This window comes from Hylaeus volcanicus, chromosome 3 (assembly GCF_026283585.1).
Source record: "Hylaeus volcanicus isolate JK05 chromosome 3, UHH_iyHylVolc1.0_haploid, whole genome shotgun sequence".
Classification (NCBI taxonomy): domain Eukaryota; kingdom Metazoa; phylum Arthropoda; class Insecta; order Hymenoptera; family Colletidae; genus Hylaeus; species Hylaeus volcanicus.
The window spans coordinates 11,960,048-11,982,822 of record NC_071978.1 but is presented as its reverse complement, the minus strand read 5'-3'; the positions used below and the strand labels follow the sequence as shown (position 1 = coordinate 11,982,822).

Genomic DNA, 22,775 nt, shown 5'->3' with positions numbered 1-22,775 from the left:
GTTTCTGCAGTGCCGATGCTATTGTTAAAGCAGATACTATCGAAACGAACCGCAGACAATTATAACTCAGCCCTAATTCGACCGTAATCCAGACACGGATCAATCCAGTCCCAGTTGCATCCAGTCCGAGCCTTGCATTCGAGTTTTCAGTGGACAATACCCCATCCACTTTGAACTCGACACTTAACTCTAATTGCTGTTAGCCTTTAAGCTGTGTTGCAATTCCGGGTCGTCGCGAGAACAGTTATTGAAATCTATTACATCTCCGCCATGTAACGCTGTCTACACCTTAATTGCGGGGATTCTACCAGTCCCATACATTAATTGAAACTACGCAATAATTCATAAACATTTATTAATCTCGGGACAGCGCCGCGACTGTTTATGCACATAAACGGCGGTGTAAAATTAAAAATGGCATCGGAAAAGAGTACTAAACTCAAGATAATACGTGACCAGTGTCTTAGATTGTCTAATCAACGCCTGCGATGAATATACAAACGTACAACTGAGTGGAATATTGTATGATATTGCATACACTTCTACTTTCAGAATACTGGATGGGTTGGAAGTCATAAAAACGGAAAATTCAAGAGTTGAATGACTTTATAGGTGGGTTGATGAAACAAAAGAAGCGATATATAATCAAGAAACACCTGGGGTCAGTCGCAAAACCGCAAGTTCTGAGGTTAAAGTATACGTGTATTTAAATGCATGCTCCATTATTCATCAATCTGATATTTCAACAATAAAGGAGGTAGAGTATGAACATTGCAAGCCAGAGCAGTTACAAATAATCCAGACATTTCCCTTCGAATTAGACTGTAAATATGGAAGATTTAGCAAAGGGGACTCTATCCTGTTGGAATAGAACACAATTTATATTAATACTTTATGTACCGGGAGCCTATTTATACGCTTTTTAATTGCGGTATTTAATTATTCGAATTTATTTACTATGTTGATGGTTGTCTACTTACAATGTTTAGTGTTTGGAAACAGACTTGGCTTTCAATGTACCCAGTAACAGTATGGAGGAATTATTGTCAGCCTTGATTGGCATATGCTACTGTAGAAAATTCTGTTTTGAATTAAAGTCTGCTTCTAAATAGCCCGGTAGATAGTGTTAAGATGCCCATCACAACTACGTTTAAAATTAAAATCCCACCCTTCTAGAAAACCGTTTATATTTAAACACACGATCGCGTGAGTCCAATTTGTTATTTAATCATGTTGAATACGGAGGTTCCAGATCAGAGCCACGGCAGATACACGGCAAAGAGATTTCCATGCGTTTTTAGCGAGGGCAACAAGAACACGCCCAGTTGGCAACTATCAACGCAGAAAATCGAAGAGTTTAACGACTTGTACTTTTGCGGTTTGCGTGCAACATAGTGGCCACTATACCCCGTCGGCAGTATCGTCGGGCGATATAAGCGCAGTGGTAATGAAAGCTAGAGAGGAACATTATATAGAGGCGCAGTGTAAGTCTGCGGCTTGGACGTCGCCGAGTGAAATATAAAAGCGGGGCTCGACGTCGGCTGCTGACCTCGGAGTCGCTTAAGGTCTGGGTCAAACTATTCCTGTCGCGTACCTTTCCTAGTCTGATCCATCGATCGATCAATCTTTGTCTGCGAATTTCTGCCGCTCGCCAGCCTGTACTTCGACACCAGTTACTCAAAATCGATATTCCTCGAACAATACACGGCTCGAATAGCAAGTTCACTGTCTCTTTCGTTTCATCCTGCATCGAGGCTTCTATTCCTTTCTGTAACTTTCATTGTTCTGTTGTCAATTTTCTCCAATCTTAAATACGAGACCTTTATTAATTAGAAACAGGAGCAAGCCCTACGAATTTGTAGATTTTTTTTTGGAGATATTCACATTTGTGAAAGAGGAACGACTTGTTGTATTTTGTCTCTCTTAACATCCTTGAATTTTCCATTTTCCTTTATTCTGCAGTTTTTCCTGAGATTATTTCAATTTTTCAGTGTGACAGCAGCTTTTTTAAGCTTGATGCGCGTTGTAGTGGACACGTGGACTTCGAGATCGTCGTTAACTATTTCAGGTAACAAGTACCACTTACTTGTGACAGCTAGTGACATCTAAGACTTGAGAAACTTCTGCCATAAATAATGCTACAAACCTTTGGTGCTTCATGTGGTCTATTTAACCAAAAACAATATTATATTTCACGTTAAATAAAAAAATTGTATATTCATCCTTTAAATGAACCATTCATTTATAATGTGACATGTACTCTACTTCGTCGTCGATAAATCAATTACCCCCTCAAGAAAACATGCAAAATCTTGACTTTTCTCCACGAATCTTAAAGTACCTGTTTCCAAGTCCCCACCGGGGCCCATTATACAACAGAAAGTTAACACATGCATTATTCCCGTGCTCGTTTCTCGATTTTAACAGCAAAATCAATCATTTTCCCTGGCGACGTTTACGGTCGTGCAGCATTCGAATGGAAAGCCTTTTCCCATTACTCGCTATTGATTTAACGAAGGACTGGCGAGGTACGAGAGTTAAAAATTTTTGACGCATCGAATTAGCAACGGGAGACGTCGTTAAGGAACTGGATGCAACGCATACCACTTTCTCCATTGATGGAAACGGTGGTCGCAGCGCGATATATAATCGTCAGTGCAATTTACATGAGGAAGCGTTCCCCAAAAATTTAACATCGGCATCCTTCAACGCGGCAATATCTGTCAGTTAGGTAATTATTCGTAATTTAACACATCCGTAATTTTCATTCGCCTGCTTCGTGCTCCTGTAGTTGGTGAATTTATTGCTGGTGACGAATTTTAATTCGAGCATATCAGTATCGATTTAACGTTGCTGCAACGGGGACTGATTTTTATTTGTTTTTCAGGATGAAGTGTCGAAGACCTATTTATTAGGAACATTTTTCACTTGTTTCACGGAATGGCTACTTTGATTATTTTTGCACTTAAGACTGAAATTTTTATTTAATTATGTGTTCAGGAATTAAGGTACACACTATTTAAAAAAATTATTGGGTGTACAGTGTAGATGACGATGGTAAAGGGTATGGTCTATCTAACTTCATATATATGCAACAATTAAAATGAAGGAATACTGTTTAAAAAATATATATATTCCTTGGACATTTAGAGGAGTATATTTTCAAAATAGTACATTTATTTGTATTATATGTTGTAATGATTCTAAAAAGGTCGAAATAAAACAAATGTTACTTAAAATTACATCTTCAAAATATGAAAATAAATACACTACTTTGAACATCCAAAGAACATACACTCGTTCAATAATTATTTTAATTATATTCACAAAAGGAACTTAAATTTTATTTAGTAAATAAAAAAATGAATAAAATCAATACTAAAGTTTGACCTGCTTCCCAATGAGCATGTTTGAACACGAAATATGTTCAAGTATCGCCAGAAAATGCAGACTCGCCAATTTCGAATTTGTGCACCGCAAGTGCCTCGGAGTTCTTCGCTTCGCATCTCGACTTTCGACATTACAAGACCAGAGGCCTTCGTAAGCAACGAGACTAGCGTGTTGGTCGTTAATTTTGCATTCCGAAGCATCGCGAAGTAACGTGACACTCGTCGCCGATCTTAGATCCGAACGTGTCCGTTTTGAATTCGTTAATATCACCTGACGACGATTCTTTCTTAGCCTTCGCTTTATTCCTCGTTCCTCGCGGAACCAGAAGTCATCGCGCGATCGTTCTGTTCAAGGTATACTGTTTCACGGGAGAATTATGTTGATTGGGAACGGGTCGAGAAACCGTGAAAATTAAATGCAAAGTGGAAAAGTGCAAGGTGTCACTGGAATTTAATTCGGAAAATTTTTTAATTTTAAAGATTTATGACTCTAAAGTAGGGAGCCCAAAAGAGTTGAAATAAATAATAGCTTGAGCTTTGAACATTTTAAACTATTATTGGTTAATAAAAGCACTGGGTTACAAAGGGACAAGGGTAATTATCTTCTTTAATTAGATGCCATATTCACGCCCAAAGCAGCTCTAGAATCCGAGAAGAAGCAAAGCGTGAGCGCGTAAGGGGAAACGGATCGTCTATTGTCAGACACATCTGGCAATCACTATCACAGGAACTGCATATCACTGTGCAACTTTTCACGCGTGCGTTATTTTAAAAATCATCTCCACTAGGAATTATTCAGATTAACATGAACTTCATAGGCGCAGATAAAGTTAATACCAAATCCATTCAATATTTATTCTAAAATTGCGACCCTCTTCTGTGGTAAGCTTAAATTTAATTAAATTGTAACGTGAAGAGTAAAATTTATTATTATTATACAATAATAAAAATCTCGAATCTCGTTTAACCTTTATTTACAGCCCCCATCATTAATGCTAATAATTTACATGAAAGGCAGTCGAATATAGCGTGGATCGGAATAATGATTCTTGCGAGGCCTTTCCGTGGAACTATAAAAAACGAAACTAACGATGATTTTGCGTCTTTTCGTCTGGTTTCTTCGATTTTTGCAATTCTATAAATACGATTTACTATTTCACTGGTTGACTCTGTGATAATCAAACGGTTGAGTGAAGTTGAAACAAATTCATTTACAGATGGAATAACTAATTGAGAATTATCGGTGGAATTAAATTAGCTGAGTATTATGGACCAGATATTAGCACGATTTCGGGACCTGGAAAGTTCAAGGACACCGTGCTAATTGCGGTTTAACGCGAAAAAAGATAGCCCAGACCCTACGGACGGCTCGTTTGATCCGTTATCAGGAAGATATCAGTGACAAATGAATATAATCTGCATACTGAAACAACAATTTCACATTTTAAGCCTACGTTTGTTGATGGATCGTTACCAAGTATATTCAAATTTTGTTCGTTGTAGAAACGTTAAATATATTGTATTGATGGTGGCAAAAATAGTGGTCAACTATTTGATTACATAAACAAGTAATTAATGATTCCACTAAATAAATGTATTATTATTATTAATAAACCTTTGCTTGTATAACCAAAACATTGAACGCTATTTTCATTAATTATACGTTAAGCATTAGAAACTGGAAGTTCTGTTCTTCTTGACCCTTTCGAATCCGAATTTAGCCAGAATTTTCTGACAGATTTCGCTGGCTGATAATTTGCTCTCAAACAGTCCCGAACAAAATGTAAATATACCGGGAAAGATCATTTCATCCTTTCGTAAATATACATAGGTGCACACATAGCGGGCATGTGTGAATGCATATTGTACATAATAAAATTATTCACATTAAAATGTCACGAATACATACGGCTCACCATCAGCCACGAAAGGATTAATGGGTGATTATGAAGCAATTTCGAGTTCCCCTTTGCTCGCCATCGAAAAATCGATCATTTTATATTCGGTTCGCGATGAATTTAGTTCTCCTCCCATCGCGAAACCAGTCGAACGGCGCCAAACGTTAAATTTATAGTCGATGAGCGATAAATGGCTATCTGCTTTTCACGTTACGTATTATCGTTGACCTCTTCTTTGAGAAACGCGGCAGACGACTCGTGTAGGATGTGCGAAATTTTATGAAAAAAAGCTGGTAAATTTATTGCTGAACTGACACGAAACGTATCAGGTTTTTTCAACAGTTGGGGTAGATGAATTTAAAGAAGAATATAATATTTAATTTAGAATATACTTTTCATAAATTTAACGGGATCAGTGGTCCATGCAAAAGAATCATATCATCAAATTTCAGAACTTTCCTGGTATAGACCTCTTGAAAAATAAAGCAAACCATAGATCAACGCATTCAAACATACCAAAACACGTTTAAACATGCCTAAATGAGTATAGAATATTTTCAATAATTTGATGGCATCAATGCCCCATGCAGAAAAGTTATCACATCAAATTTCAGAACTTTCCTGGTATAGACCTGTTGAAAAATAAAGCAAACCATAGATCAACGCATTCAAACATACCCAAACACGTTTAAACACACCCATACATATTCAAACATGCCTTCATTTATATAGAATATTTCGAAAAATTGAATACCATCGAGATCCTACACGATGAAGTCATAATAAATTTGATAATTTCAAGATAAACCCTCACTGAGATATAAAAGACAACAAACGCCAACATACGAGCACAGATTTGTACGTACGGATCGTGATAAGCAGTTTTTTCTTCGCATTCGTAACTCGAGGCTCCTCAAGCTGTCAGGAAATAGAAAAGAGAGTTAAATTTTGACGTATGGCAATACCGTATTACACTGAATAACAGCCTTGAAAATAAACCTGAGGAAACGTTCGTACGAAAATAACGCGAACGAAAGCAGACGTAACTCGGTTCATCCCGAACACAGCTTCCTTATTTTTATACCCGCGATACGTCTGACTAAACAGAGTTAATCGATTCGTGTCTAAAATAGATTTTTAACTCCTTACAGATGCGAATTTCGGACGAAATTTTCGCGTGCAGGGAATACTAGACTAGCCCAAGTTTACATGCACAGTATTCATTTACGCACGCTGCATTTAGATTAGCGATTACACACTGTCGTTTTTCCTTCGCAGAAACTTATAAGAATGTATGCATGGAAAGTGAAAAATAAAAAATGTATTCAGTTTAACCTCTGAGTAGCGTTTTTTTACCACCGGGATTGAACCAGTTTTCTTTTTATCGAAGGTGTCATGTACTGTGTCATGATTTGCATAAATACGTCCAACTGTACTATTTAATACTGTGCGACTTTGCTAATCATTTATAGGAACAGGAATGATCATGAACAGCTGCAATATGAATTTTTTCCGTGAAACGTTAACAATCACACGAGAAAAGATGTTATTGGTCCAAAATTGGAAAGAAACAATGGTCCTTTTTTCAGGGAATCCGCTCAAGCTGATGGCAATCACTTGGACAACCCTGATAAATATTTTCCTCCCTAAGCTCATTCTCCCAATTTTCTCAGAAAAGCTGACTTGTTTTTCACCCAGAATTCGCCTTTGTGTCCATTACAGGAAATTATTAAAAATGAAAATACATAACTCTGTCAGACCAAACACCGATGAACCTGGAGTTTTCTAAACAGACACATTTAAGAGGAAAAATTTGTTTGGCAAGACGTGGATCCTTCGAGTTAAAGAATTTCATTTCCAGAAATTTTCTTATGATCTTCAATATACTCCGTTCGATTAGGTAAAGTAATCTAACATATCTGATACTGCTTTCGTTTATAGTATTTGGTTAATCGTTCAAACACGAGGTCTCGTAATTTTGGGCATTACATAACAAGGTAACGCTTAAATAATTATTCATAAAGTAATTCATACAGACAAGGCAAACACTCGATAAGAATCGATTGTGAATGTACATGACCTATTTCGTTCTCCAGTTAATTATCCCATGTTCAAACTAGACATTAAGTTATTTAAAAAATTGTTCATATGTACAAGATGAACGGACAATAAAATTCTAAAAATTATTAGACCATACCATACTCGAAGTAGATATTTAATTATTTCAAAAATTATTCGTACGTGCAAGGTGAATGGACAACAAAGTACTAAAAAATTATTAAACGATACCATATTCTAACTAGACATTCAATTATTTAAAGAATTGTTCATATGTACAAGATGAGCGGACAATAAAATTCTAAAAATTATTAGACCATACCATACTCGAAGTAGATATTTAATTATTTCAAAAATTATTCGTACGTGCAAGGTGAATGGACAACAAAGTTCTAAAAATTATTAAACCATACCATATTCTAACTAGACATTCAATTATTTAAAGAATTACTTATACGTGCAAGGTGAACAAACAACAAAATTCTCAATTTTTCTTTTCATAGCCACTGGACTGCAGTGGTCAGTTCGATAAGCATTAGCCATAAGGAAGCCTGTTATAGAAGCGTGAAACTCGTCGCGGGTATCGCGATACACCGTGCGATTGTCAATGTCAATGGTAGAATGAAGATTCGCGATTGTCTGTACCTAACCTCGCGTGCTAAAAATAAACGAAATATGTCTATATATTACATAAGGTCACTGCGCGATAACGGAGCCCCCGTATCTAGCCTTCTTTTCGCACGTTTCCGAACGGACGTTCCTTCGGCGATAGAAAAACACGTCGAAATTACGGTTTCGGGTTTCTAGCTTCGTGCTAGAGCCACTGACAAAGCGATTTTGCCAATTAAAAATAGCGAAACTCAATGTAATAAAATATTACAATATTTGTGAGGGGGTTTAGAGGTCCGCGATTAAAATAAATTAACATTTCTGAAGCTGGTTCGAGAACTTGTCAATAAAATATTTTAATATTTCTGAGAGTTTGAAGGGGACCCAAATTTAAAATACATCATTATTTCTGAAGCTAGTTAGGCAACTTGTCATTAAAATATTAAAATATATTAACCGAATTATGGCTATTTAATTATTGTTTATGTTAAACCTGTGATCCAATTAAAGATTTAGGAAAAATGAGCTTGTTTAATTGCTAACAATAAGTATGAAATATTTAAGCAACAGAAAGTTTACATTCTCTTACAAGCAGTAAATGATTACATTGCTCCCTTAGAAAGTCCATTTGCTCAGAAACGAAATGCTGCCACATTGTTTTAAAATTCTAGTCTTGTATCAAGGTTGGGCCACATGTTTTCAGTTATTTGGTAAAGTTGCCGACTTTGGAAAGCAACCTGTTACCTGCATTTGGACCGGTTCATTATAGGTAACAGAAACGTAAAGAAAAATAAACATAAATTCTTTTCGGATTTCGTTTTTGTCCAACAAATAAAAATTGCAACTAAAGCAAATGCTTAGTACTCTGATTAAAGCTTTTCACCTTGTTGTAATTTTACCATAACTGAATCGAATCAATAAATCAAATTTAGTGACTTTATTCTTCTTTTTGCATCGAAACTAGAAGTGAATTTATCTTATATTTTTCTTTTATCCACACTCAATCGTATATTATCTTGTATATTTCTACTGGAGTGTTTAGCTCAGGAACACTGAGTTTTCGTCATTCTATCCCCATCCACATCCAAACAATTGATAATTCATTGACATAACTTTGTTACAGAGTTCCTATAATATCTTTCATTCAATTTTGACTCCAATTTGAAGACTTCAATTTTTTCAAGCTCCAAGTTTACCCACTAAAGAATACGCATGATACCAATTACTCACGTTGTCGGAAGTCGTTGGACCATCCAAGAGGAACTTGTCACGTTGCCGTCGACCAACCAGAGCACATCCTCCTTTTCGACGAGCTCCAATTGTCGAACCTCTTTCCTCTGTCGCGAAACTCTTTCCCGCTCTTCGACGAGATTACATCCCGATAACGTTCGCGATCTTGCGGCCAGACGACACTTAACGCGCTTATTCAACCGAAATCGAGCGTTCGCGATACGGTAAACGCACACGATGCACTCGAGGGACTGTCACTGGGAAGAATCGAATCCGTGGCGGCGGATCCACTGGTCCACGTGTTTCTCTAACGTGCCACCTGCCGCGGAACAGAGCTGGACGTTACTTTTGCAATAACTATCGCTCCTAATGCATCACAGATGGCGAAAATTATAAAACAAGCGTCAATTGAATTTAATTTTTGTATTACTGGTAATTTGTGTACGTTTGATCCTGTTTGGAGCGTGGATAGGTAATTAAAAAGAGTGAGAGTGAAGTGATGTGATGTGAGAAGATTATGAATTTTTATCTTTTTATACAAGATTATACAAGATTAATGTATATATAAATTTAGTAATTATCTTTCTTTCATACCTCTTGTATTAATGATCACTGAAAAGGTGTCCTAAATGTTACCCAAAATTACCAAATAATTCTAGGCATATTCTATCAACAAAACTATATCACAAAAAATGGAAAATGGTCACCAAGAATGGAGCACAACAAGCACTCTCCACATATCATTTGATTACACCCATAGTATCACAAGACTTCACCACCCTAATTTAAACAATCCCTCCGTCTATTTTATGTCAATCACACTCGCGATTCCCAGATCCGATCATCGATCTCTACCTTTTTGATCCTCAATAAAAATTGATTCAATCATCTATAAATAATTTAGTAATTCCTACAAGAATCCAAGACTTTACCACCCTAATTTAAACAATCCCTCCCTCTATTTTATTTCAATCACACTCACGAATCCCAAATTCAATCATCGATCTCTACCGTTCCCGATCCTCGATAAAAATTGAATAAAAATAATTTCGTTATTCCTCCAGGGATCCTGATTGCTCCCCTAATCGTGACTACTCAATTATTTCGCCCAATGCTGGCGCAGAATCGAACCTACCTCTTCGGGATCGCGATCGTTATCGCGCGATAGGATCGCGAACTTGTCGCTCTCCACGATCACAACTCTCGACCACGGTGTTTCTCGTACGAGGAACCGCGGTGATCGCGGTTGGGAATCGTGTAGGAAACGACGGTAGGAACGAAACACGAAGCGGCCGGGGTCGTGGACAACGACCGAAAGGGAGAAGCAAAAGAACGACCGAACGGAGCCGCTAGCACGCACCGACTGAGCGCGGACGCGAATGGATCTCTGGTATCGACCACCATCCTAGCACCATCATCCCCACCACGCACGAATTCGGCGTCAGACAACGGGCAAATTTCTTATCTGGACCCAAATTTCAGGTAACGAATTACGAAAAAACGGGGAAACTTAATTTTGGCTCTTCTACATGGGGTGCGAAATGTGGAGAGGGTAATTAAATGTCGATGGAAACTTTTGTGGAACATTCGTGGGTGACTACTTTCATTATCTGTGGCATATTTTTGATGATGGAATGTTTTCAGGAATCTTTGGCAATTTTAAGGAATGTTCAGTGCATATTTTCAGTGAACATTGATAGATGTTGATGTAGATACAGTGGATGTAGAATGTATTCGTACACCGAACAATTTCCCAAAAAACTTTTGTGCGAAATTGCAATTCCTTAACTTCCTTTTTTATAATTAATGATATTTTACATATTCTCGGAAATCTCTACGATAGGTATAGTCCAAACAACGTTTACTAGTTAATATAATTTGTGAAATTAATAAAAAAATTGCGAAAAGTGGGTAAAAATATAGAAGCAATAAGTATTTGTACGATTCTTACGACGAACCATTTACAGTAGAGTTTGTAACGTAAACACATTAGTTTATTGCTTCGTACGAATTGGAAAACATCAAATTTCCAGTAACGTACTTTTAAAAAAAGACTCTCATAGAAGAATGGAAGAAGATCCCACTTCTTATTAACTTCTAACTAATGATTTAGTTAATTTAATGCTTAGAAGAGTTACAATAATTATAAAATCAAAAGGACATCCCAAGAAGGAAGTATTATATACTTGTAAATTACTGTAAATTTCTTTTTTTTAATGAAGTTTTAAAAATTAAACAGTTGTGCGAATACTTATTGCTTCAACATTTCTATCGATTAATTGTTTTTTTCTTGTTAATTTCGCAATTTACATAAATAGCTATTTTTTTTTTGTAATCTATCTATTCTAGAGATTTCCGAGAATATGTAGAATATCATTGTTTATCAAAAATAAGTTAATAAGTTGCAATTTTACATAGTTTTTTTGGAAATTGATCCTGTGTACGAATATTTTCTACACCCACTGTATGAGGCACAGAAGAAAAATGATTAGTATTTATATTTCTATTAATTTTATATAACAGAGATTGTTTTGATACATCAATAAAAGGGAAGATAAATCTTCGATCTCTTTCAAAAATTCATAATCTTCTCACATCATTTTACTCTCACATTTTTCAAATATTTATCCACGTACTGTTTGCCAGAAAGCATTTTTTTTTAAATAAATTATAATAAGAAACCCTTCAACCTAAAAGAGAAAACCATCATTATTTATCAAGGAATCTTGCTGGAAATTTAATCACATCTTCAAATGAGAATACAAAACTTAAATATAAAGTTTCGTTGAAATCCATCCAACCATTTAGATAGAATCATATTTATGACCATATGTACTGTCCACACGCGAGAAGAAAGCAACTGGCGCCATTCTTCTCGCGCGCAAATGCTAGAATTTCAATGAAATATTATATTTTAGTATCTTTCTTTTCGATTCGTTGTGGTTATGCTGACATACATTCCCTACTCGTAAAAGTTTATTAAATAGAATTTAACGTTATTCGATAACAAAATTAATCATATAATAAGAAACTTAATCATATCTATTGAATAATCAAAGTACATTTTTTTAAATATACAAAAGAATATTGTTAAATTGTGGAACAATTAGAGACATGTAAAATGTGAAATTTTCGAAAAACATACACCTGCACCTTTTGACATTCTCTGCATTCAGGATGTTATCAATGTTCGGTATAATGAAACGCTTGTTCCTTGTACAGATAAACGTACAGAAATCCGTGTGCATTTTGTCCTCGAACAGGTGTGCATTTAAGGAAATCCTACGAGCACTGTTATAATATTAACAAGGAAGTACATGGGCCATGTTGTTTACTCAGATAATCATTGAGGACAATTTTACGACCTCGTAAAGAGTATGTAGCATGAATGATGTATTACTGTCTTTACAACATTAATAATTAGTTTCTAATACTACGAACATTCAGCACTCTTCATCTTTTCTTACTTTGTAAGTGACAGTATTTAGTTATATGATGAAGAAAATATAAAAATATTTTATTCACATTTGTCTTTTGCAATAGATTAGCCTTTAAAAAATACAGGCCCAATTTTTGTCTGTATTCCTTCCACTGAATTTAAATTTAAAGATCGAACTTACGTTGGTCCATTAATATAAATGTTGTGGTGGAAGTAACACCTTTCCACAGGTGTCCCGAAGTAGGGGAGATCAGCATGCCTATATAAGACGCGGTTGAAGGCAGCAACTCTCATTTTTGTTTGCGTTGGAGAAGCGTCCATTCAGTTAAATTCTCAGAGATAGATTGTAATGCAAATTCAATCTCTTCCAAAGCCTCCCAAGCGATCAAAAAACGTCCACCTGACATTTAAAAACAACAAACGTTAGTCACTTTTATTTCAATAATCTCAAACTTACAATAAATTTTATCAATTTTCAAGAGTTTATTCGATGAAAGCTCCAAATACTTGGAAAATCCTATCACTGATAAATAAATAGTATCCGATACGTGGAATTTTTAGTTAAAAAAGAAGTGCATTAGGAAGCAGCCATAAATCCTCGATACTAGCGACTTGATACATTTCATGTTTGTGAAATGATAACTGTTTGTCGTGTAAGCAAATATTACATCATGTCACGATGTACTTATAAAATGTAAACTTGTGTTTCGTAAAGTTTTCTTTTACATCTGCGCATATACTTGTATATTTTAACGAAAATGTAAATATTCACAATGTACGGACAAGAATATCCTCGTTTAAAACATTAAAGATAACAACTATATTATACAAAATATAGCATAATACACGATTATCATTTACAACTCAAAAATTAAATTTAACTTACTAAATTTATGACACAACAACAAATCTCCATAATTACACACAGTTATAAAAGTCACTGAATTTATAACATAATAAACGTATGTAAAAGTTGTGAAAATGTGTAAAATCTTAAACTTTGTAAATTTATAACTAGTATCCCACGAATAATTCATTGTATTATATTTAGAAAGGAATACAAAGGACTTCTTATTAATATTAAACAATAGCGCGCAAGCCCCTGTTATCAGTGACGACCTTTACACGAAAGTAAGCTGTACAGCGAGATGCATTTAGCAGGGGCAGTAGACTAATTGTAAGATACAGTATATTTAGTAAATACAAATCTATATTATCAAAGTCATCGTAGGGCAAATCCCTTAGGTCTGTAGTTGATGTATTCAAGATGAAGGGAACGAGTTCCATTCACAGAATTGTACTTTTTTTTTTTAATTACTTTCATTCTCAACGCGACAGCGATGTACTTACGCGATGCCAGATGGTAGTCGTACATGCATTGAAAGCACAAAAAACTTTCGGCACCACGAACACATTGATACGTGGTCCAAATGTACCGTTTCTCTCTTGCAGACAAGGAAATCTCCCATGGCAGACTTCCAGACGATATTATTTAATATTATGCTGTATAAACATGCATTAGCTGTTACATATCACTAACATAAATTTTCGCGAATTTTTCGACTTGGTTTGGAGAAGGCACACCTAATAATCATCTCTAACTTCGTGGAAAAATGATTTATTTTTTATTATTAGACTGAATGAAAATATAGTTAGTATACATACTTTAATATAATACATTATTTAAAATAACAATCGTTACACATTTATTTACAATATATTAACATGTAGTAATAAAGATCGCGGCTCTTGGAATGTATTGGACTCTATGGAACAACGTTCCACTGACAACTTAAATCAGCGTCTTTAATCTGCAACATAAAAAACTGTATTAGTATTAACATGGATATAAAAATATTTAGCTCACCTTTGACGTGAGGTCGTCGACGCATGCTAGTCGTATGCGAGCTGATGTTGCAGGTGAGTCGAATCTGAAATAGCCATTGAGACCATACTCTTGGCGTGCAGATTTGATGGCCTCTCTTATGGCAAAGAAAACAGAGGATGCAAGAAACAGTGGTGGCTCCCCAACAGCCTAAACATATTTTTATCATGATATGGTAAATCACCATTTGATAAATGATCTATGTGTCTGATTATACCAATTGAATTTGTTCATGAAGAGAACTTTATTAAATAAAATTGAATACCTTGGACGAATAAACGGCTCTGGGATTTGAAGCACCCTTCAATAATGTCACATTGAACACCTCTGGAATGTCTGCAAATCCTGGCAATTTATATGCACCTGGTCCTCTACTAAAAACAACTCCATTTCTTAGATACACCATTTCTTCAAGTGTAAATAAACCATATCCCTGGACGAAACCACCCTCAATTTGGCCTATATCAATCGCGGGATTAAGACTCTGACCTAAATCCATCACAATGTCAGTTTGCACTACCTATATGTACAATATTATCATCAATAACATTGTAGAAGTTAATATCTTAATGGTATACGTAAAGTTCTTACGCAATGGTCACCAGTCAAACAATCGATTTCGACTTCTGAACACGCAACGCCATATGTGAAGTAATTAAACGGATTTCCAGAATTAGTTTCGAACGAGTATCCTATGTCAGGAGTTTTGTAAAAGCCAGTAGATGAAAGACTGATTCTCTCGTTGTAAGCAGTTGCCACCCACTCTTCCCATGTTCCAGTTGGATTTTTATCCATTACTGGCTTTAGTCGTTTCATAATCTCTTGGCAAGCATTCTGGAATTTTGATTATTCACTCTAATACTTTTAATAATACTCACACGCAACCTGTTTGGTTTACAATCGAGGTTAGTTTACAAAGAAGACATATACTCACCAGAACAGCCATACCATTCAGATCTGAACCAGCACTAGCTGCTGTGGGAGAAGTATTCGGAACTTTGTCTGTGCCAGTCTCCATTATATGTATTTTATCTGCGTTTATTTTTAATACTTTACTTGCTACCTAAATGTAAGAGACATTCAAAAAAAGTTGCAATTATATCATGATGTGAAGAAATATGTAAGAAAAGTAAATAAATATTACTTGTATCATTTTTGTATGTAAACCTTGACCCATCTCAACACCACCATGACTAAGTAGGACAGAACCATCAGTGTAAACGTGTACAAGTGCTCCTGATTGATTCAAAAACAGCACAGTGAAAGCAATACCAAATTTCGTTGGGACTACTGCCAGTCCTCTCTTCTTGTACCTATTTATTCTATTAAAATAGTATTTATCAAAATTAGAGGTCATGTTATAAATACTTCGGAATCAGACGAATTTAAACAAACCTGTTATACTTCTGAATCTCTGCAAGTCGTTCATTATAATTAGCAGTTAGGAGACACTCCTCCCAACAACGACGTATTGTACAATTAATAAGTTTTTGATTATAGTGAGTCGTGTCCCCTTCTCTGTATAGATTTAATTCTGAAACCTGTTAAAAAAATGTTGTTGGCGTTGTAATATATTGCTCAAGTATAAAACAGTTTTCATACCTTAGCAGGCTCTATATTTAAATATTCCGCTATATGTCTTATAATAGTCTCAACTGCAAACATGCCCTGTGGTCCTCCAAACCCGCGGAATGCTGTATTTGATGGTAAATTAGTTTTACATACAAAGCCATTAACATCGCACACTGGTATTTTATAAGCATTTTCAACGTGGAACATAGCACGTTCCAGAACCTATAAAAATAATTTCACAAGTTGTATGTAAATTACTGTTACCTAATTATCGTCATACCTAAAAACAATAAACTCACCGCAAAAGAAAGATCGCGCGAGTAACCAGCGTTATTGTAAATGAAAACTTGCAAAACTTTAATCAAACCAATACCATCAAATCCAACTTTATACTTGAAGTAAAACGGGTGCCTTGTCCCGCTTGTCATCATATCTTCATCTCTGTCTAACATACAGCGAACTGGCTTTCTTAATCTTCAAAAATAAATAATTAACATGTTAAAATATTTACGTCCTTTAAATTACTTTGTTTTGAGAAACATGACAGTACCTATGTGCAGCAAATGCAACTGGTAGAGCGAGTACAGAAGCACGCGATTCCTTTCCTCCAAAACCTCCACCTAATCTTTTCACTCTTATTACAACTTTATTGGCATGAATATTCAGAGCGTGTGCTACATGTTTCTGAATTTCTGTAGGGTGTTGGGTTGAACAAAATATTTCTAACTCGTCTTCCCGCGGAATCGCTAATGCTGCCTGCGTTTCAAGGTAAAAATGTTCTTGGCCCCCTAATCGAACTTCACCTTCAAGTATATTAGTCGATCGAGAGAAAGCTTCATCAGCGTCTCCCTTCCTTATGCGTTTCGGAGTTTCGTTAAAAAAGGAACGGTGTTTAATGGCATCCTACAATAATTTTATGTTGATCACAAAGAACAGTCAGATATGAAGTTATATACTTCTTATTACTATACCTCTATGGAAATAATCACTGGTTCCAAGTTTTCATATTCTACTTCAACCATCCTGGCTGCTCTTTGTGAAATAAACTGATTGACAGCAACGATTGCTCCAATTACTTGCCCATGACTAGTTACCTTGAAGAGTAATTAACCGTTTTTTTCTTGCAAGTATAAAAGTAAGTATAAAAATCATTACCTCCTCCGACACGAAGAATTCCTCGTCGTGGAATACTGGACCGTGGTAACGTTGCTTCTCAGGTACATCTTTCGCGCTGAAGAAGGCTACTACACCCTCCAGAGATAGAGCTTTGATTGCATCAATCTTCACAATTTTCGCATGAGCTCTGGTTGACAAAACCAAAGTTAAATAAAGTTCCTCGGAAAATTTGTGTAGGTCGTCGCAGTAAATAGCTTCCCCTGTTGCCTGTTTGAAAGCACTGGCGTGAACTACAGGCCTTCCAATTAAATCAATCTTTTCCTGGTCTCGTAGAACCTAGTATACATAACGGGTTATTATGTCTCTTGCTGCACGAAACAAACATATGAGTGTAAAGATAGCAATTAATACCTCTTGATAATATTGAGAACTTTGTGGTTCCTTGTAATGGAATACATCTGACGTACTTTCAAATTCTTTCAACGACAATGGAGATTCTAACAATATCTGACGTTTCCCGGCTATGTGCATAAATGCTTTAAAGAAGAGACTGTGGAATGGAAGAAAAATCGTTAAAGTGGAATTTTAGTAAATGAAATTTTGTTGCAAATTGTATGGAACGTGAACACAATTTAGGTATACCTTAATGTTAGAGATTTGCGATATTTGACCATCCCTCCTGGAACACTGTCTGGAAGAGGCAGCTCATTCAACAGTGAAGAGTAAACATCTTCCAGAAGCATTTTATTCCATTTTCTGAAGCAATTTTATAATGTTCTATAACATAATGTAGAATATTCTGCCCTTCAACGATTATTACACAATTTTATAAAATACCTTCCGATCATAGTCTCGCAAGTTTTCCTGGCTAAAACAGTTGTTGGAGCCATTCCGCCAAATGCCAAGTACGCTTTTTGAACATCATTAGCCCCGGGTTCGAAAAATACATTCAATGCCATATTGACTATTGTAATGTCATCGTCTCGTCTTCTTGCCTGCTTGTAAGCAATAAAGTATTGATCCTGAAAAACAAAGGCAAAATAATGTATTCTTACAGCAGAATAAGTTATAGTTGAGTAAACGATATAGTAGAATGAGTATTATATTTTTATTACCTGTTTAGAAAAAGGTATTTGAACTGAAAGTAAAATCTCATCTGGTGAAACAATATTCTGTCGATAACCCTTAAAGAAAGTATGATCCATTGGGATAAGCCTCTTCTCACTTTTTGAGTTAATAAGATTCAACTTTATTTCCCCAGCCATAAAAATAGGACTAAGGTCTGCTATTGGACTTCCTGTCATGATGTTTCCACCAACAGCCTGTTATAATATTTAAGCAATGGAATATTATTGATAACAATCTATTATTAAAAAATACAAAACACTTACAGCTACGTTTCTGACTTGTTTCCCAGCAAACCAATGGAGCATGTTAACTATTTCACTGAAGATTCTTGTTTCGTGTTCTGCAATAATAAAATGATAAAATGATAAAATAATTCTTCTACTTCTAGAATGTACAGTAAAATATTAATTTTACCTGTTTTTTTATTCATCTGTTCTCTTAAGGCTTTTTCTAATTCAACTAGTGTAACACTAGCACCCACACTTAACATTCCTGGACATTCCTCAACAACTCGCATTTCTTTAATCAAAATAGGGTGTATGAGAACTGGATAAGATAAATGTTTGAACTTCACTTCAACTCCTAAAAAGGAACATGAAGAATTTAATACATTCTTCATAATTATACGCAGACAATTAAACGCATGGAATATCAAAATATAGAATTCGATTACCCATCTCTGTGTTTCCCATGACAATTTTTGCATGTGGATATTGTTCTTTTAAACTAAGCAATTCAGAAAGCGTCCTCGGCCTGTACCAAGTAACATTTTTCCCTTTAATGATTAAATATTGGTCATCCAGAGTTGAAGAAATCTGAAGATATATTTTACTTCTGAAGATCTTATTCAGGGTAATATGTTTAAATTTTAAATTAGCGATAATGTACCAGCAAATTAGGAGGAAATATAATTTCTTGCGAGGCGTCGTACGGACTGAATTCACTTGGATTGAAAACCTCGGATGGTTCTGCTATTTGCACTTTTTTGCAACAATTTTCTCCCATTGGACAGAATCCATTTGGCAAAGAATTTTCCCGCTGGTTTGACATTAATTGCAATTGTTCCCATTCTTCTGTGAAAGTTTTGTAAGCTTCTATAATAGGACGGTACCCTGTGCATCTGCACAAGTTCCCTACAAGTAGAATATCAGATAAAATAATAATAATAATAATAATAATATTTAAATAAAACATTATTATAGACATAAATATAGTAGAAGTATAAAATATAAAACGGGTTCGTTCTCCGAAGGTCTCCTTCGCCAAACGCCAGACATTTTGAGATCGTTCTTACAGTTCAAGGTCACTCAAGATCACTGAATAGTAGCTAAGAATAAAATATTTTATTTCAAGTGTACACCATTGTATTCCCAACTCTAATTTAAGTCTTTGAAACGGTGACCTTGAAAGGCGTTTATCTCTTATTCGTTACTTAAAATGTTTGCTAAGATAAAAATTGTGTTCATTTTTGATACAGGATAATAGTGAGCAAAAACGAGTGAAGAGACCATGACACGTGTATTTCCACGTGATGGTGAGGATGACTACTTGTAAGTGACGACCTGAGAAACATCATCAATCATTTGATTTTACAGTCACCTTGAAACGCTATTTCAAGGTCCTTCATAGTAGGTTTTTGAGTGCTTCTCAACAACGCATACATGGACATCACTATGCCAGGTGTGCAAAAACCACATTGTGAGCCGTGTGCTTTTGCTATACGTTCCTGAACTGGATGAAGTTTTGTTTTAACACTTCCAATGCCTTCCACAGTGGTCACGGCCATACCATGCACGGCACAGATTGGTGTTAAACACGCATTCGCTGCTAAATGACTATGGAAATTATTAAAATAAACAATTAAAGAAAATATTTAAGTCCGTGGATAATATCTTGGAAGTAAACAGGGTAGAGGGGGTACTTCCTCGGTGACCTTGAGCAGCCAATTCATTTTGCTTCGAACATTGAAAGGTTCAAGCAAAACTGGTTGGACGATTTCGTTACAGTTTGTAAACTGTAATTAACTGTAAATTATGTTTATAACTGAAAAGGATACGTAATAATCCCAGTTTTGCGATCCACCCTTGATATCATTACAGTACAAGCTCCACATCCCCCTTCTGCACAACCCAGTTTGGTACCAGTCAAGTGTACTACATTTTTTTTGTTAAGGACTCTTATTATAAGAATTTGAATGAAGTTTTGTGGAATTAAATTTCTGCATAAAAAACTTTATTTTCAAGAAAAACAATTATTTTCGATATTAATAAAGTTTCGTTAATAATAAGCCCACATTACATGAAGATATAGACTACTGTTTCAGTATTAGATGGTGATATGGCAAATGCAAGTGCAAGTAGTGATTAAGATATATTGACATCATGTTAAGATGACTTATAAGATAAAACTGATAAGATTATAGGAAATGATAGAAAGTAAATAATGAAACTGACCATATTTACAGATTTAAACGCCAGTAGATATCATAATCTGTATCCATTAAATTCTGACCAGAGATTGCATTATCTGAGTTGAAGTTGTTTGAATACAAAATGAAGTAAAAGTAATTTTTGGATAGACTAGCAATGTAGCAATGTAGATGCTACTGTACTCAAGGTTCCAAATACAACTGCCTTTCTAATGAATTTTAATGCTACAGTTTATATAATCTTGTATGGTTCCATTAATATATTCAACAAACATTGACAGAAATGATAAATAAAATTTCAAAAGTTGTCACCCTATAATTGATTATACGATAAGGATACATTTGTCCCTCAAGTACCATAATAATGTCCATTCTGGGTTGATATTATCATCAACTACCTAAAATATTACAGAAATACTTAAAATACTAAAACTTATAACATTTCCTACCAGTGCAATCCACGTACCTCTTTTCCATTAACATAAAAGATTAACGTATGTGATACTTCTGTGTTTCCTACATTCTTAGACATTGTAAGTTCAGATCGAATGGTAAATATTTCTTCCAAAATTGCCTTTCTCACCTATCGTGTTACACTAACCTATGGATACAACAGTATCAAAAATAAGCTGGCTTTAAAGATTGAAGAGTATGTTATCGCTATTGGGATGGATGGTAATGAAAACACGGGATTAAATTCTTAATATATTATGTATTTAATCTACTGTAACCTGTCTGTTATTAGCTTGCAATCAATAAATTAAATAACTTGCTGTATTAATAACTCTTCTTAATGCTTAAAAGTAACATACTTTAATTACTTGCTTATAATTGACTATACTAATTGTTAATACTTTCCTAATGATAACTGTACGTGGTACTACATCAATACATAACATATACTGACATTACTACTAAGAAAGATCTAACTCAATTCTTTTGCAACGTATATTACTTAAAGTGGATAATGATAAGAATGACCTATGCCTCCCACGGAGTTCGGAGCAAACAACTACAGGGATAGTAGACAATAAAATTAAAAACATCTGCAGGTTTAAATTGAAAATACTCTTCTTTATAAAAATTGACACCACAATATACCATCTCAGTTTAATAATTCAGTAAACTATTTATTGTAAACATTACAGGTTCTATCAATACAATATAATTTACAATAATTTCATAACATTTTATTTAAAATAACAAACAGTTTAACAACAAATGTTTAACAAAACATAGTATGTAATTGCAGAGGAAAAAGTTGTTAAATAAATATTGAAGCAGGTTAATCAATGAAAATCGAAATTAAACTCTACTATCACTACTGAAACAACAAACTTCACAATCAACTTGAAATAATGTTTATTGTGTAATGTTATCACTTCTTATGAATACACTACAGCTGATTACAGCAAACAAAACAACATTCTAAATATAAACATGATTTTAATCGAATTGGGTTCGACATTTTCGATTTTTCAAGAATGGCTACCACTACACTCACTCGTTATACGTGATTGTAGATGGAGTGTTACGTCACAGCATCGCTGTGGCTAAACTACCTTACACGCTAGTAATAAATAAAGTTTTAGATGATTCTTTGAACACTCACCTATTTCCCAGTAATTTTTAATCGGTCAGACAATACGCGCGTGTTACCAGTCTGAATGACAACGAATAACTGACTGGTGGATTATCAATTATGATACAATCCATCTGTGAGGATTGTTAAGAAATCTTAATAACAGCGAATGCAAGATCTGTCCCTACCACTTCTTATTCCTCAAGTGCGTTTTTTAATAGAAGTATTACGCATACACGGATGTTTATGAAGAAAAAAAATTGGTTTTGCAATCTAAATCGACTTGTTATTCATTTTTTAAGTTGTGTCATAGACGAGTAGTTGCAACGGAAAATAAATGAATTCTCTAGCCTTCTAATAAAAATTTATTTGATAGCAAATGTGTTTTTCATTATTTACATTATCCCATTACATTATTCCTTTGTTACTATTTACATTCTG

The 22,775-nt window shown here is 34.9% G+C and overlaps 2 protein-coding genes across 6 annotated transcripts in view; both read right to left on the bottom strand.

Moving 5' to 3' along the window:
• The window catches only part of LOC128873654 (A disintegrin and metalloproteinase with thrombospondin motifs 1-like), a 128,274-nt gene extending 117,743 nt beyond the window's left edge, over positions 1-10,531 (bottom strand). For 4 of the 5 annotated variants that reach the window (XM_054117351.1, XM_054117354.1, XM_054117353.1 and 1 more), the window contains exons 1-2: positions 10,320-10,531; positions 9,185-9,503 (exon numbers count right to left, since the gene is read on the bottom strand). The gene's annotated coding sequence lies outside the window, so the exon portion shown is untranslated. Of the gene's footprint in view, positions 1-9,184; positions 9,551-10,319 lie in introns of all 5 variants that reach the window. The other variant, XM_054117352.1, reaches the window with a different exon arrangement.
• A 3,693-nt stretch (positions 10,532-14,224) lies between these two features.
• LOC128873724 (xanthine dehydrogenase) lies at positions 14,225-22,666 on the bottom strand. Its single transcript, XM_054117493.1, has 25 exons — positions 22,365-22,666; positions 21,219-21,353; positions 21,093-21,150; positions 20,381-20,477; positions 19,924-20,159; positions 19,213-19,457; positions 18,998-19,139; positions 18,739-18,906; positions 18,588-18,664; positions 18,312-18,518; positions 18,034-18,218; positions 17,839-17,952; positions 17,608-17,746; positions 17,236-17,532; positions 17,052-17,174; positions 16,631-16,983; positions 16,380-16,554; positions 16,111-16,302; positions 15,904-16,049; positions 15,653-15,830; positions 15,443-15,571; positions 15,100-15,342; positions 14,774-15,028; positions 14,491-14,658; positions 14,225-14,434 (listed from the first exon to the last, which is right to left on the bottom strand). Exons 2-25 carry the CDS (start codon positions 21,282-21,284, stop codon positions 14,390-14,392), a joined length of 4,038 nt encoding a protein of 1,345 aa, XP_053973468.1. The 5' UTR covers positions 21,285-21,353; positions 22,365-22,666; the 3' UTR covers positions 14,225-14,389.
• Positions 22,667-22,775: the final 109 nt, after the last annotated feature.